At 45.5% G+C, this 13,542-nt stretch overlaps 1 protein-coding gene across 5 annotated transcripts in view; it reads right to left on the reverse strand.

The window, feature by feature from the left end:
- Nucleotides 1-8,964: 8,964 nt before the first annotated feature.
- The window catches only part of Zkscan1 (zinc finger with KRAB and SCAN domains 1), a 37,976-nt gene continuing 33,398 nt past the window's right edge, over nt 8,965-13,542 (reverse strand). For 4 of the 5 annotated variants that reach the window (XM_027415220.2, XM_027415222.2, XM_027415221.2 and 1 more), the window contains exon 4: nt 8,965-10,214. In XM_027415220.2, the coding sequence (XP_027271021.1) occupies nt 9,367-10,214 (848 nt within the window). In that variant the 3' untranslated portion in view covers nt 8,965-9,366. The remainder of the gene's footprint in view (nt 10,215-13,542) is intronic. The other variant, XM_027415224.2, reaches the window with a different exon arrangement.

Consider the following 13,542-nt stretch of genomic DNA (forward strand, 5'->3'; position numbering starts at 1 on the left):
CCTCTGCCTCCCGTATGCTGGGATTAAAGGTGTGAGCCACCACCACCACTACCCAACTTGAAGAACATTTTCATTCATAGCAAAAGAGGTTGTTGTATTTCTCCTTTGCTGAGATCCAGCATCCCTTTCGTGATAGGCAAAAACTTGAGTACCTCAGCCCAGACATTGTTTTGCATTTGTTTTTGGTGTGCATATTCATGTATGCGTACACATGCATGGTATGCACGTGGAAGTCACAAGTCTACTTGCAGGAGTTGGTTCTCCTGCACTGTGTGTGTCAAGGTCATCAGCCTGAAAAGGGCAAGTGCCTTTACCTGTGGAGCCATCTCTCTGATTCAGGAATTTTGTTCTATTTACTTTTTTGTTTTTTGTTTTTTTTGAACCAGGACTGACCTTGAACTGATCCTTCTGTGTCTACCTTCCAAGTGGTAGGATTACAAGCATATGCTACCGTGCCTGGCTAGGAATTTGACTTTGGATGCCTTCCATCTCCAGTGACATCTCTGAGATCCAATTCAAATGATTGTGGAAAAGTATATTATGTAGTCAAGTTTCTAAGTGGGCGCAGAGCCCAGTCCCATGCGCACTTTCCAGGTGACAGGATGGGCCATGCAGTAATGAATGAATCATATTGGATTGTTCCTTTTTAGCAAACAAAACGAAGACAACAAGAAAAGAAAAAGTTGTTTGGCTTTGCTTTGTGTTTTAGGTGGGATTTTGCTATGTAGGCCAGGCTAGCTTTGAGGTCAACCCTGCTGCTGGGCATTGGTGGTGCACAACTTTAGTCACAGCACTCAGGAGGCAGAGGCAGGCGGATCTCCATTAGTTCGAGGCCAGCCTGGTCTACAAAGTGAGTTCCAGGACAGCCAGGGCTATATACAGAAAAGAAAAAGAAGCAGCAGCCCAGGAGTTAAGGGTTCTTTTGCTTTTTCTTAAGATTTTATTCTTATTTTATCTAAGTATAGGCCTGAGGATGCTATGCAAGGGCTGGAGTTACAGGCAGTTACAGTGAACTGTCTGACAAGGGTTCACAACTGCCAAACTTGGGTCTTATAAAAACTCTTAATTCCTGTTCTATTGCTGTTAAGAGATGCCATGACCAAGGCAACTATGGTAAAATAAAGCATTAACTGGGGGCTTGCTTATAGTTTTAGAGGGTTAGTCCATGATCATCATGGCAGGAAACAGATAGGCCTGGCACTGGAGCAGTAGCTGAGAGCTTCACATCCTGACCCACAGGCAGCAGGAGAGAGAGAGACGGACCAACAGACACTAGTCTTGGCATCTGCTTTTGAAATCTCCAAGTGTACTCTCAGGGTCACACCTCTCACAGGGCTGCACCTTCTAATCCTTCCCAAACAATTCACTGGGGACTAAGCATGCAAATATATGAGCCTGTGGGTGCCATTTACATTCAAACCACCACAAACAGTATGTACTCCTAACCAACGAGCCGTCTCTCCAATTCAAGAATGATAATTCTTAGGACCTGCCTGTTGAGGCAGGTTACAAATATGGGAATTATCCTTATCCCTACAGCTTCTCAGTCAACATCTGATCCATCCCTTCCATACTCCCACTTTTGTTAACTCATTCCAGGACTTTGGTACCAGCCACACAGTGGGCCTCTGCATTCTTTCTCTTCCATCCTACCCACAATATTAGTTACTGTACTGTGGCCCTGACCAAATAACTAACATAAAATGAGGAAACATTAATCTTGGCTCACAGTTTCACAGATTATAGTACACAAATTCTGGGGCCTCTTTTCCTTTGTCCCAGTTATTCATTTATTGTATAAATTGAGTATTACATGAATTGACATTAACAGATGAGGTCAGATGTTTTAGAATCTCTTTATGTTGCTTTTACAGCTGTGGATTTTTAGATATAAGCTTGAAGTATTAGACCATCAAAACTATCCCTTTCTGTGAACAGCACATAATTCATTCTACCTGTGAATGAATGAATGAAGAATTGAAATACAGGGGTTTGAGAGATAGCTCAGTGACTAAGAGTACTTGCTGCTCTTCCACAGGACTTGAGTTTGGTTAGCAGCACTTGTAGAGCAGCTCACAGTCACCTGCACTCTAGCTCCAGAGGATCAATGCCCTCTTCTGCCTTCTGCTGGTACCAGCACACAAATGGGGTACACATACACAAACATTTTCAAAGATTGAAATACCTTTTAAGAGCAGCGAACTGGACTGTTTGTGGCCCTGCCGAGACTTCAGTGACTTAGCCGAGACTTAGACTTAGTTTCCATGGGACGTGGCAGAAGAGATCATTTACTGAAAGGAGTTGATGCTAATCCCTGGAGGTCTTTGTGACACCGGAATCTACTCTTTACATCTGAACAGATAAAATCTGAATAAACAGTGAGACAAAAAAGTGCTTTGTCTATGCCACAAATCCACAGCTGATGTCTTTCAATAAACCCAATTAATTACTTGCTCAGCCTGGCCAGAAACCAACCCTTGACTCATGAGGCTGAACAAGATGGCAGTGGGAGTGTGTGGTGGAAAAGGTTCACTTCATGGTAGCAAGGAAGAAGAAAACGGTGTCTGGGACTAGGTATTTTCTACGAATGAACCCTGCCACCCATTTCCTCCAGATAGGCTTCATCTCCCAAAGTTTCCACTATTTCCCCAAATGGTCGCACTGACTGGAGACCAAATGGAGCACATGCGCTAATGGGGAGATGTCACACTCATAGTGTAACATTGTGTGTGGACTGTCATATTCACAGCATGTCAAGAGTATTTCTGTGTCTCCTCTGGATGCAAAAGAAAAATTAATTTTTAAATATGTATTAATTTCTTAGGTGTGTGTAATGAGAGATCACATGTAGAGGCCAGAGGACAACTTTCAAAAGTTGATTCTCTCGTTCCACTCCCTGGGTCCAAGTGATCAAACAGGCTGCTATGCTTGGAGGCAAGTGCATTCCCTGCTGAGCCAGAAGTCTGTATCATGCCACGGGGTTTTGTTTTTCTTCACTTCTCAGCCCTGCCTACTCTTGGCCTTCTTTTCACTCCCTCACAGCCTTCCTCCCCTCCTACAGACCTTGCCTTGACGATACAAAAGCAACATAGTTACAAGAACACTATGTAATGCCTCTGTGGCACCTGCTCTTCCTGCTGTTCTCCTATTCTACGTAGGGAGTTCCTGTGAGAACTTTATGCTTCATTATTGTGTTGATGGGAATTGAGCCCAGCCTCATGCGTGCTAGTTAAGGAGGCTACTACCATCAAGCTGTATCTCCAGTCTCTTAGTTATTGAGACAGGGTTTTTGGTACAGATTGGCCTTGAACTGGGTGAAGGATGACCTTGAAATGAACCCTCCTGCCTGAGCAAGCATGCTAAGCCCTGTGATTGCTAGGCAAGCACTTTTAACACTTTGCTGAAGAACCAGCTCCAGGAGGTCAGAGAAACTGGAGAGATGCTGAGTCTGCAAATGCTGAACACACACACACACACACACTAAAGGCTCATCTGAGGGGGCAAGGCTTAACTCATTTTAGTGGGATGGAGAAAGATACTTGCTAACTAGGTATCCCATAAAGGGTTAACAGCAGAAGTACACAAGCTCCTGTGCCTAGGGAGTCTAACATGAGGCAAACACCACAGGGTTGCCTAACCTGGGGGTGCAGACTTGTAATTTCAACTTCTTAGGAGGGTAGGAAAGGCAGGAGAATCCAAGTTCAATGGCAACTTGAGCAACTTAAAAAGAGCTAAAGATGCCTGGCGGTGGTGGCGCACGCCTTTAATCCCAGCACTCCGGAGGCAGAGGCAGGTGGTTCTCTGTGAGTTAAAGCCAGCCTGGTCTACAGAGTAATTTCCAGGACAGGCTTCAAAGGTACAAGGAAACCCTGTCTTGAAAAACCCCAAAACAAACAAATTTCTTCTTCAAGTGTTTTGTTTTGTTGGGACAGGGTTTCTGTGTGGCTCAGGCTGCTCACAAACTCGAGTTCCACCTACCTCTGCCTCCTTAGTGCTGGGATTAAAGGCATGTACCACCATGACCAGCCTTTATTCTTTCTTTTAAAATTAATGAATATATTAAACTTTATGTGTATGAGTGTTTTTCCTACATGCATGTCTGTGGACCACCCAAGTGCCTGGTATCCAGTGAGGCCAGAAGAGGTGGCAGATCTCCATCTCCTAGAACTGAAGCTACAGATGTTTGTGAACCACCATGTGGGTGTTAAGAGTTCAACCCTGCTCTTTTGGAAGAGCAGCCAGTGCTCTTAACCACTGAGCCAACCCACTAGCCATCTTATAAACAGTTTTAACCTTAAACATTACAGAATTTGTGGGTGCATGTGTCTGGCTATGCAGCAAGTGCAGCAAGTGGATAAAGAGGACAGTTGGTTGGCGTGATTCTCTCCTTCCACTGTGTGGGTCTTGAAGATCCAAAGCAGAGTATTGACATTAGGCACCTTCACTGGCTGAACCATTGAACCCACTACGTCTTATCAATTCTTTCACACATCTGAGGCAGGATGGCTAGTTAGGAAATAGAGGGGATCTAAGAAGGGAAAGAGCACTTCCCTTATTCTTCTGATCTCTGTCACTCACTGGCTGATTCCTGGAAGTTTCTGAAATAACCAACCAGACTACCTGCTAAAGGAATTGTCTTCCCTTTCCCAAGAAACAGCACAAGTGAGATTGTTCAAAAGAGTTAATGGCTGGGAAGATGGCTCAGTTGACCAGGGCTTGCTTAGGGCCTGCATTTGGATACCTAACACTGCTGTAAAAAGCTGAGCAGAGTCCTTCTGTAACTACAGAGATGGAAGGAACCCAGAGTTCAGTTGCTGAGACAGGCAAGTCCCTGGGGCTCGCTGGCCAGCTAGCCTAGCCAAACCAATGAGCTCCCAGTTTAGTGAGAGGCCCTGTTTCAGGACAGTAATGGAGAAAGACATCTAATGTTGACTTTTGGTCTATACATGTACACACACATCTGCATACTCACTCACATGCACACCCAAAATGGTTAATGAACTGTGCTTTAAATCAAACTCCTTGTGACCTATGTTAAGTAAGGGCTCCTCTGATGAGTGTGTGGGTTTTGTTTGTTTTATTTCTTCAAGACAGGGTTTCTTTGTGCAACAGTCCTGGCTGTCCTGGAACTCACTCTGTAGACCAGGCTGGCCTCGAACTCACAGAGATCTGCCTGCCTCTGTCTCCCAAGTTCTGGGATTAAAGGCATGCGCCACCACCACCCAGCTCCATTGAGTGTTTTTTAATGTCTGTTCACTTATCCACCCCTTCAGCTGCAAGCCTGCACGGGGTACCTTTAAAAAAAAAAATCTCTTCTTGGGGCTGGAGAGATGGCTCAGTATTTAACAGCACTTGTTGCTCTTAGAGAGGACCCAGGGTTCAATTCCCAGCACCCATATAATGCAGCTCACAACAGCCTAGAATGCCAGTTCTAGGGGATCCAACACCTTCATCTGGCTTCCCTGAGGATTACATGCATTTGGTAACCCCTCTTACCCACAGAACAAAATCTAAAACTGAAAGTAATTTACTTCTGCAGATAAGAAAAAAGAATACAGCACCACTTCTGTTCCCAAACACTTAAAACTTAGTTGCAGATTAAGTAGCTTCAAAAATCACCTATTTAGCAACTATGGAAGGAAGCACTTGGGCAAGTCCTCTTTTTTTTCTGCCCAGCAGTAATCACAAAGGAGTACTGTGATGTGGAGACTACTCAGTGCTAAGTGTCCTTGCTGTGCAAGCAGGGGAACTAGTTCAAATCCCCAGCTGCCAATAAAAAGCTGGGCATGGCTAAGACTGAAGAATTGCTGGGGCTTGCTGGCTGCCAGTCTACAAAGCTCAGGGAAAGATCCTATCTCAAGGGTGAATGGAAATGAGGACACATCCACTCCTAGGTATGGTTGAGGAGCAGGATTTTACTGTAGATGAGAGAGTACAACCAGAGTCCCGAGAGGGAGAAAAAATAGACTAGACATGACCAGTAGACTGAATGGGACCATGAGAGGAGAGGCGGGGAAAGGAAGAGAAGTGAGAGGGGCAAGAGAAGAGGCGAGGAGCCAAGAACAGAGGACCAAGAGAAGGACTGAGGGAGAGAAGAACCAAGACAGCTTGAGGCTGAAGTGACAGAGTGAAATAGGAAAGAGAAGCAGAGGGTTAGGATAGGGGGTGGGGTGAGAACTGCTAAGAGGAGCCAGGACTCTGGGACAGGTACTTGTGATACTGAGACTGAAGCCAGCATGCACTTTGTTTGCTAACAGGCACCACAGTTAGCCATTTGTCCTGGGTTTCTTTGGGACCTGATAAAGGGAATAAGGCAGAGATAGGGCAAAGGCCTAACAGTCTCCTATGGCCTCTGCACATCCTCATAGGAATATTACATTGTCCTAATACATGTCCAGGGTGGTTAACACTTGGCCATGAACGATGCCCTGCACTGATGAGTAGAGACATAGCACTAACCAGCAGAGACCCAAGAGAAGGGTCAGCAGACTCAATGTACATTCAAGTGAATTTAATGCATGAAATCTAACAACCTAATGATGGGTCATCTTCCCAAGGGACCTTAAGAACTCACTCATCAAGAAAACAGGTATATGCTAGTGATGGGGATGTGAGTATTATTGGGTTCAGTGGTGGTTGTCATAGAGGCAAGGATTCAGCAGTTAGAGGTAAAGTACACTTAAGGATGTCTGCTGCCTGAAGCCCCATTCCTCTGTGGGCCTCCGTTATGGGAAATACAAACAAGACAAGTCATTTTTCAATGCACTGAGTTTAAGGTTCTGGGAGGACATCCATATGCATCTCTTAAGCTACTGCAAGAGCAAGAAAATGCCAGTTTTTGTTTTCAGTGCCCCACCCCTCCCATCAGCTGGTACATGAAGGCTTAGTGTGCGTGGCCTAATCTGAACCCTAACTCATTATGTCCAGAAATAAAGGATGCCAAGTTCAGAGAATGGAAGCTGGGAGCTCTCCTTCAGTAGAGCCTTATCAGGAAAGAGGGTGGTCACAGCACAGGGGCTAAGACTGAATGGAGAGCATTCCATTCCCCAGGACTTCTTGCGGGAGGAAGGTTAAGCTCCACCGCCCGGTGGAATGACTTAGCCTACACACCAGTTGAGAGGGCATTAGAGAAAAGAGCGGGCTGAAGAGATGGCTTGGTGGTCAAGAGCATGCGCTGCTCTTGCAGAGGACCCACGTTTGGTCCCCAGCATCCACATCAGGCAGTTCAGAACTGCCTGTTAACCCCAGCTCCAGGGGTCCCACACTCCTGGCTTCTGTGTATCTGCTCTCCTATGCACACACCCACACAGATACACACACACACACACACACACACACACACACACACACACACACACATAAATACAATATTCAGAACAGAGTAAAGTTTGGCAGGGCATGGTGATACATACCTTTAATCCCAGAAGTCAAGAAACAGAAGTAGGGAGATCTGTGAGTTAGAAGCTATCCAGGTCTGTATAGTGAGTTCCAGGCCAGCCAGGGTTGCATAGTGAGATCCTATCTCAAGTAACAACAAAATCAACAACAAAGTTAAAGTTCAATTATTGTTGGGGCTGGAGAGATGACCCAGTGGTTGGTTAAGCGCATACTGTTCTTATAGAGGATCCGAGTTCAGTTTCCAGCCCCAGTGTTGCAGGGCTCACAGCCATCTTCCCACACCTCTAGCCTGCATCGGCTAGCCTGCACATATGTACACACACCTGTGCATAGGCACGAGGGTCTGGGAATATGGCTGTGGGGAGGGAGGCTGCAGCTGCAAGGGAGAGGAGGGCTATTGCCAAGGCCACAGCAAGCTTGTCAACTCCCTTGTCCATGTAAAGCTGAAGGGAGGTGTGGCTTGCTTGCTGTGATAGAGGCAAGAGGGTCAGGGCAATCCTCAGGTCTGCCACTCAACAGGAAACTTTCTCGCTTCCCAGTTCTTAGCATATCAAGCATCTTAAGGTATGGATATGTCAGTAATTCCTTTCCTGGAAGTGAAAAAACTGCCCTACTATGAAGAGAAGCAAGTGACAGGAGGACGGAGAGTAGTTGGGTTTCTGAGCAACAGTAGACAGGAGGAGCGGGAGATGTTTTACCAGTGCAGAGACTGCATTCAGATGTTACCAGGGGAGACTTAAGGTTGGGTTTCAATTTGTGGAGTTTTCAGAAGGAAGCGGTTTACGGAGAGCGGATTTTCAGAGACATTGACATAGACAGGGTTAATATAAAACTCACAGGCTTACAAAATGATCCCAATAATGAAAGTATGTGTTCACACCATGGGGTGGTGGTGCACGCCTTTAATCCCAGCACTCAGGAGGCAGAGGCAGGCGGGTCTCTGAGTTCCAGGCCAGCCTGGTCTACAGAGTGAGTTCTAGGACAGCTAGAGAAATTCTATCTCAAAAAACCTTGGCTATACAGAGAAAGCTTGTCCTTCCCGCACCCCCTCCCCCCAAAAAAGTGTGTCCTCACTATGTCAGGACACAGCACAATGCAACCATGCAGACCATCACTTGCCTGTGATTTCCTCACACACGTTCACTAGCTCCAGACTGGAGGTAGCCGCCTTCCCCTCCCCTCCCTTTGTCTATCCTCCTCTTCTTTTTCGTTCTTTGAGACACAGTTTGGCCAGGAGAGAACTCATGATCCTTTCTTAAGTGTTGGGAGTATGAGAGTATACCCCATGCCTGGCCAGTGTTTCACCCAAGGGTGTTCAATAACCATGGCTAGTGATATAGGCTGAGTGGGTAAGGAGCTTGCCACCAGGTCTGACAACCTGAGTTTGATCCTTGAGACCCATATGCTGGATGGAAGGAGAGAATAATTTATTCCAGTTGTCCTCTGGCCTCCATATATGTGCTAGGGCATGCACACATTCATAAACCCATCCACCCAAAAACTGTAAAAAAAAAAAAAAAAAAGTGTTCTGACACCATCATTCATCACAATAACAGTCCCGAGGCATTACATGATGCTATACGTTTATTCAGAAACAGACGGTTCAAGGTGGCTCAATTCTTTACAAACTACAACTGTGGAATATATGTTAAAACAGACAATTTTAATGTTTCTTTCTTAACTAGACTGGACACACATCAGTTTAACTACGTAGAAGGCAATGTCAGCTTTGTTCACTAGGGCCTGGAGTGTGAGGAGAGACCCTCCCCTGCTGGCCGAGGTAAGCACTGTTGAGCTGCTGACACTCTGCCTTGTCACTGTGGAGTTCTCTCTCCTTGGCAACCCTCGATGACTAGAGCAAAATCTACCAGCAAACACCACAGTATTACAGAGCTGCTTCCTAGCACTCACATTCTAAAGTTTACAACAAGGACGACGACGATGATGACGATGACAGAAGAGGACCAGTTACAGTGCTTCCCCCTCTCCAGTGTGGACTCTCTGATGTTTGGAAAGATTTGATTTGCTACAGAAGGTTTTCCCACAGTGGTTACACCAGTAGGGTTTCTCGCCAGTATGGATTCTATGATGCTTATTAAAATTTGAACTATGGTTGAAGGCTTTGCCACACTCCTCACACTTATAGGGCTTCTCCCCTGTATGCAGGCGTTGATGGGAACTGAGACCTGCATGCTGACTAAAACTCTTTCCACAATCGTTACACTGATAGGGCTTCTCCCCCGTGTGGATGCGGTAGTGTCGAATGAGGCTGCCCTTCCCACTGAAGGCTTTCCCACAGTCTTTACACTGGTAGGGCGCCTCTTCAGTGTGCATCCTTTGATGTTTAAGGAGGTCTGAGCTCTGCCCAAAGGCTTTCCCACACTTACAGTCATAGGGCCGGTCCACTAAGTGTGTTCTGTAATGAAGGGTAAGGTTGGAGCTGTGGCTGAAAGCCTTCCCACACTTGGTACACACATAAGGCTTCTCCCCAGTGTGTGTTCTCCGGTGCTTTGTGAGGTTTGAGCTATTGCTAAAGGCCTTCCCACACTCTGCACATATGTAACGCTTCTCTCCTGGGGCAGCCTTAGCAGACACTGGTTCTGCCCCTTTCCTGGAACCTGTGTCTTGCAGAGAAGCTTTTGCTCCCCTCCCCCTTTCCAGACTGTTGGCCCACTGCTTTTGTGACCTGGATCTACTGTACTTATTGGCAGCAATCACAGGGATGATGTCCCTTTTGAGTCCGTCTGCGTGAGACTCCTCTTCAGAACTTCTCTGCTCATCTGCTGAGTCCTCCTTCTGAGGATTCGATTTCAAACCTGAAAGCAGGCGGGTTAAGGATGCATCAGTTGCTCCTCCTCTGAGGAGGCAGCTGTTACATGGGAAGCAGGCTCACCAATGAGGTAGATGGATTTGAAAGAATGATGCCATGTGTGAAATAGTTCTAACAGGAATACAAACAAAGTTATTGTCACATCTAGTTTATAGTCCTGTGTGTTCACAGAAGTCTGCTACCCTTAATACCTATTATATGATTATTTTACAAATCTTATCATCCAGAAAGACTGTGTTCCCACTCCCTCCCCCTGTATGCTCTGAAGCAGTCTAGAAGACACTGGCCTATTCTGTCTGAGTTCACATTTGCTTCTGTAACATACTCACAGCAAACGTTTGTGAATGATTTCTGCCTTGGGCGGTTTCTGGGCCATGCAGGTAAAAGAAAGGAGTTCAAGTTCTACCAGGGGAGACACCAGGTTTCAGTGCCATAGGCAAGGTTTAGGCAGACTGGTCAACTTCCCCACATCCCAAGCTATTGGCTCAGCCTTCCAGTCCAGCACACCTTGTCAGGGGTACATAGCTTCTTTGCGAATAGTGCTAATTCCTCTCCCTTAACAGTACTTAAAAAGCCATTCCCCCAACTGGGCACTAAAACCTGAGCCTGGGCCAAGTGTGGTGGCCTTTAATCTTAGCGCTTGGGAACAAGAGGCAGGTAGATCTCTGTCTCTTGAGGCAGCCTAGTCTACATAATGAGTTCCAGGCCAGCTAGGGCTACACAGAGACCAAAACAAAAAATAAAAGACAAAAACAAACAAAACACAATTACAATCAAACAGATTAAATCCACAGACACAAACAATAAAAACAGCCCACTTCTAGCTCTGGCAATACTTCCTTTTGGCCTTCCACTTTGTGTAGAACTGACAAGTAACTATGCAAAGGATTCAATTTATCCTACTTTAGTCCAAGTCTCTGTGACATGCTGACTGAGAATGCTCTAGCTATGAAGCTGTGTGGGGTGGTACACAGTTCAAATCCCAGCACTGGGAGGAACTTGAAGCAGGACCAGGAGTTCAAGGTCACCCTCCATTTACCTAACACTTTGAGGCCAGTATTCCCTTCCCCACTCCCCCAGACAGAGTTTCTTTGTGTGGCCTTGGCTGTCCTAGAACTTATTCTGTAGACCAGGCTGGCTTCAAACTCATATCCTCTTTCCTCTGCCTCCTAAGTTGAGGCAGGGCTACTACCACCAGTCAGCATTCTTTTCTAACCAAAAATGAAGGAAGAACTGTGTTTGTATGGGCATTTTGCTTGCACATACATAAGGGTACATGCCAGGTGGTACTCATGGGAATCCAGAAAAGATCACCAAAACTACAGTTCTGGACTGTTTTAACCTGTCACATGGGTACTGAGAACCAAGTGTGGTCCTCTGCAAAAGCTCTTAACTGTAAAACCATCTCTCCAGTCCCAATTAACCTGGTTTTTTTGTTTTTGTTTTGTTTTTCAAGACAGGGTTTCTCTGTGTAACATCCCTAGCTGTCCTGGAAAAGCTTTGTAGACCAGGCTGGTCTCAAACTCATAGAGATCCGCCTCCCAAGTGCTGGGATTAAAGGCGTGTGCCACCACCACCTGGCCCCCAATTATCCTACTTTTAAAAGATTTATTTGTGTGTAACTGTGTGTCTGCCACATGCATACAGATGCACATAGAGGGCACAAGAGGCTATTAGGTCTCTTGAAGTAGGAGTTACACACAGGCAGTTGTGAGCAGCCTTATGTGGGTGCTGGACTCAAACTTCTGTTCTCTGTAACAGCAACAAGTGCTCTTATCTACTGAGCCATGTCTCCAGCCCTAATTTTTATTTACAAATGTGAAAAAGTACATTGGTGACAAAATCTGACAATGGTCCAAGGTGTGATCAGGATATTAACTAACTATCTGTATTCTTCACTCATTTGTGTGGTGCCGCCCAGAGCAGTAGTTTGAGTTGGGAGGTTGCTATCCCAGGCTGAATCAAGTTTCAAAGGGTCAGAGTCTCCGAATTCAAAGCAAGAAGGAGGTTGCAGAAGGAGTGGCACAGAACAGAAAGGGAAGGAAGAGAGCTGACTGAGGTAGGATTGTTTTCTAAAACTGGGGATTGTGGGGGAACACTTTAATCTGTAAGAGGGAGGGTCTTCCTTCTTTTTTTGGGACAGGGTCTCACTCTGCAGACTCTCCTGGAACATACTAGGTATGCAAAAGGTCCCCAGGTCTTAGCACAACCTATGCCATGATGAAAGTACCATTCAGACCTTGGAACCCAACACACAGGCAGTAACACCTGCTGAAACAAGAACAAAGTCTTAATCTATCAAACTCCATAGTTTGGAGAAAGTTCCTAAATGTACTAACCTTGCTTTTTGGCTTCTGACTAACACTCTTGCTAACTGAGGTGCATAAATCCAGGATGTGGTTTTTATGCTTAAAAGCTTACCCAGAGAAAGGCTAGGGACTATACTCTGGTCCTGAATACCCAATGTTTATGGAATATTTGTTTAACTATGAAAAGATGTGCTGCATTTGTTTATGCTGCAGAATATTTGTTTAACTATGTAAAGATGTGTTGTTATTTTACCTTGCCTGCACCTAACTGGTCTACTAAAAAGCAGAATGGTCAATAGTGAGGGAGGAGGTACAGGCAGGACTTCTAGGCAGGAAGAGCAAGGAGATGGAATTTAGGCTTAAAGGAAGAAAGAAAAGAGACTAGGGAGATGCCAGGGGCCAGCCAGCCAGCCAGATACCGAGGAAGCAGGAAAGTAGGATGTACAGAATGAAAGGAAGGTAAAAAGCCCGGAGCAAAACCTAGATGAATAAAAACAGGTTAAATTAAGTTATAAGAGTTAGAAGGACAAGCTGAAGCTAAGGCTGAGCATCCATAGTAATAAGTTTCCATGTCTGTATTTGGGAGCTGGTTGGTGGTTCAGAGAAAATTCCAACTACAGCCAGTGTAGTTGCTGTCAGATAATGCAGACTTTGTCTTGGTTTGAACCATGTCTGAGTGGTCTTCTCTGGTGGATACCTCACAAGTAGGCCTAGGCTGTCCTCAAACTCATGGCAATTCTCCTGCTTCAGACTTTCAAATGTTATGAGCAGTTATATTTTTGGTTTTCTTCCCTGCAGCCCAGGGAAGCACCAGGTAACTGGAAGATTATAAACAACTCTAAACAATCAATAACTTAAAACAGTTTAATTTTTACTTTTCCCAGAGAATACAACTTTGCTGTTCTTGAATCAGTATCAATATATAGCCCCAGGCTGGCCTTGAACTCTTCCACCTCAGTCCTTTCGAGTGCTGGGACTACAGGCTGTGTGACACCACACCAACCT

The sequence above is a fragment of the Cricetulus griseus genome, chromosome 4 (assembly GCF_003668045.3).
Source record: "Cricetulus griseus strain 17A/GY chromosome 4, alternate assembly CriGri-PICRH-1.0, whole genome shotgun sequence".
Taxonomy (NCBI): Eukaryota; Metazoa; Chordata; class Mammalia; order Rodentia; family Cricetidae; genus Cricetulus; species Cricetulus griseus.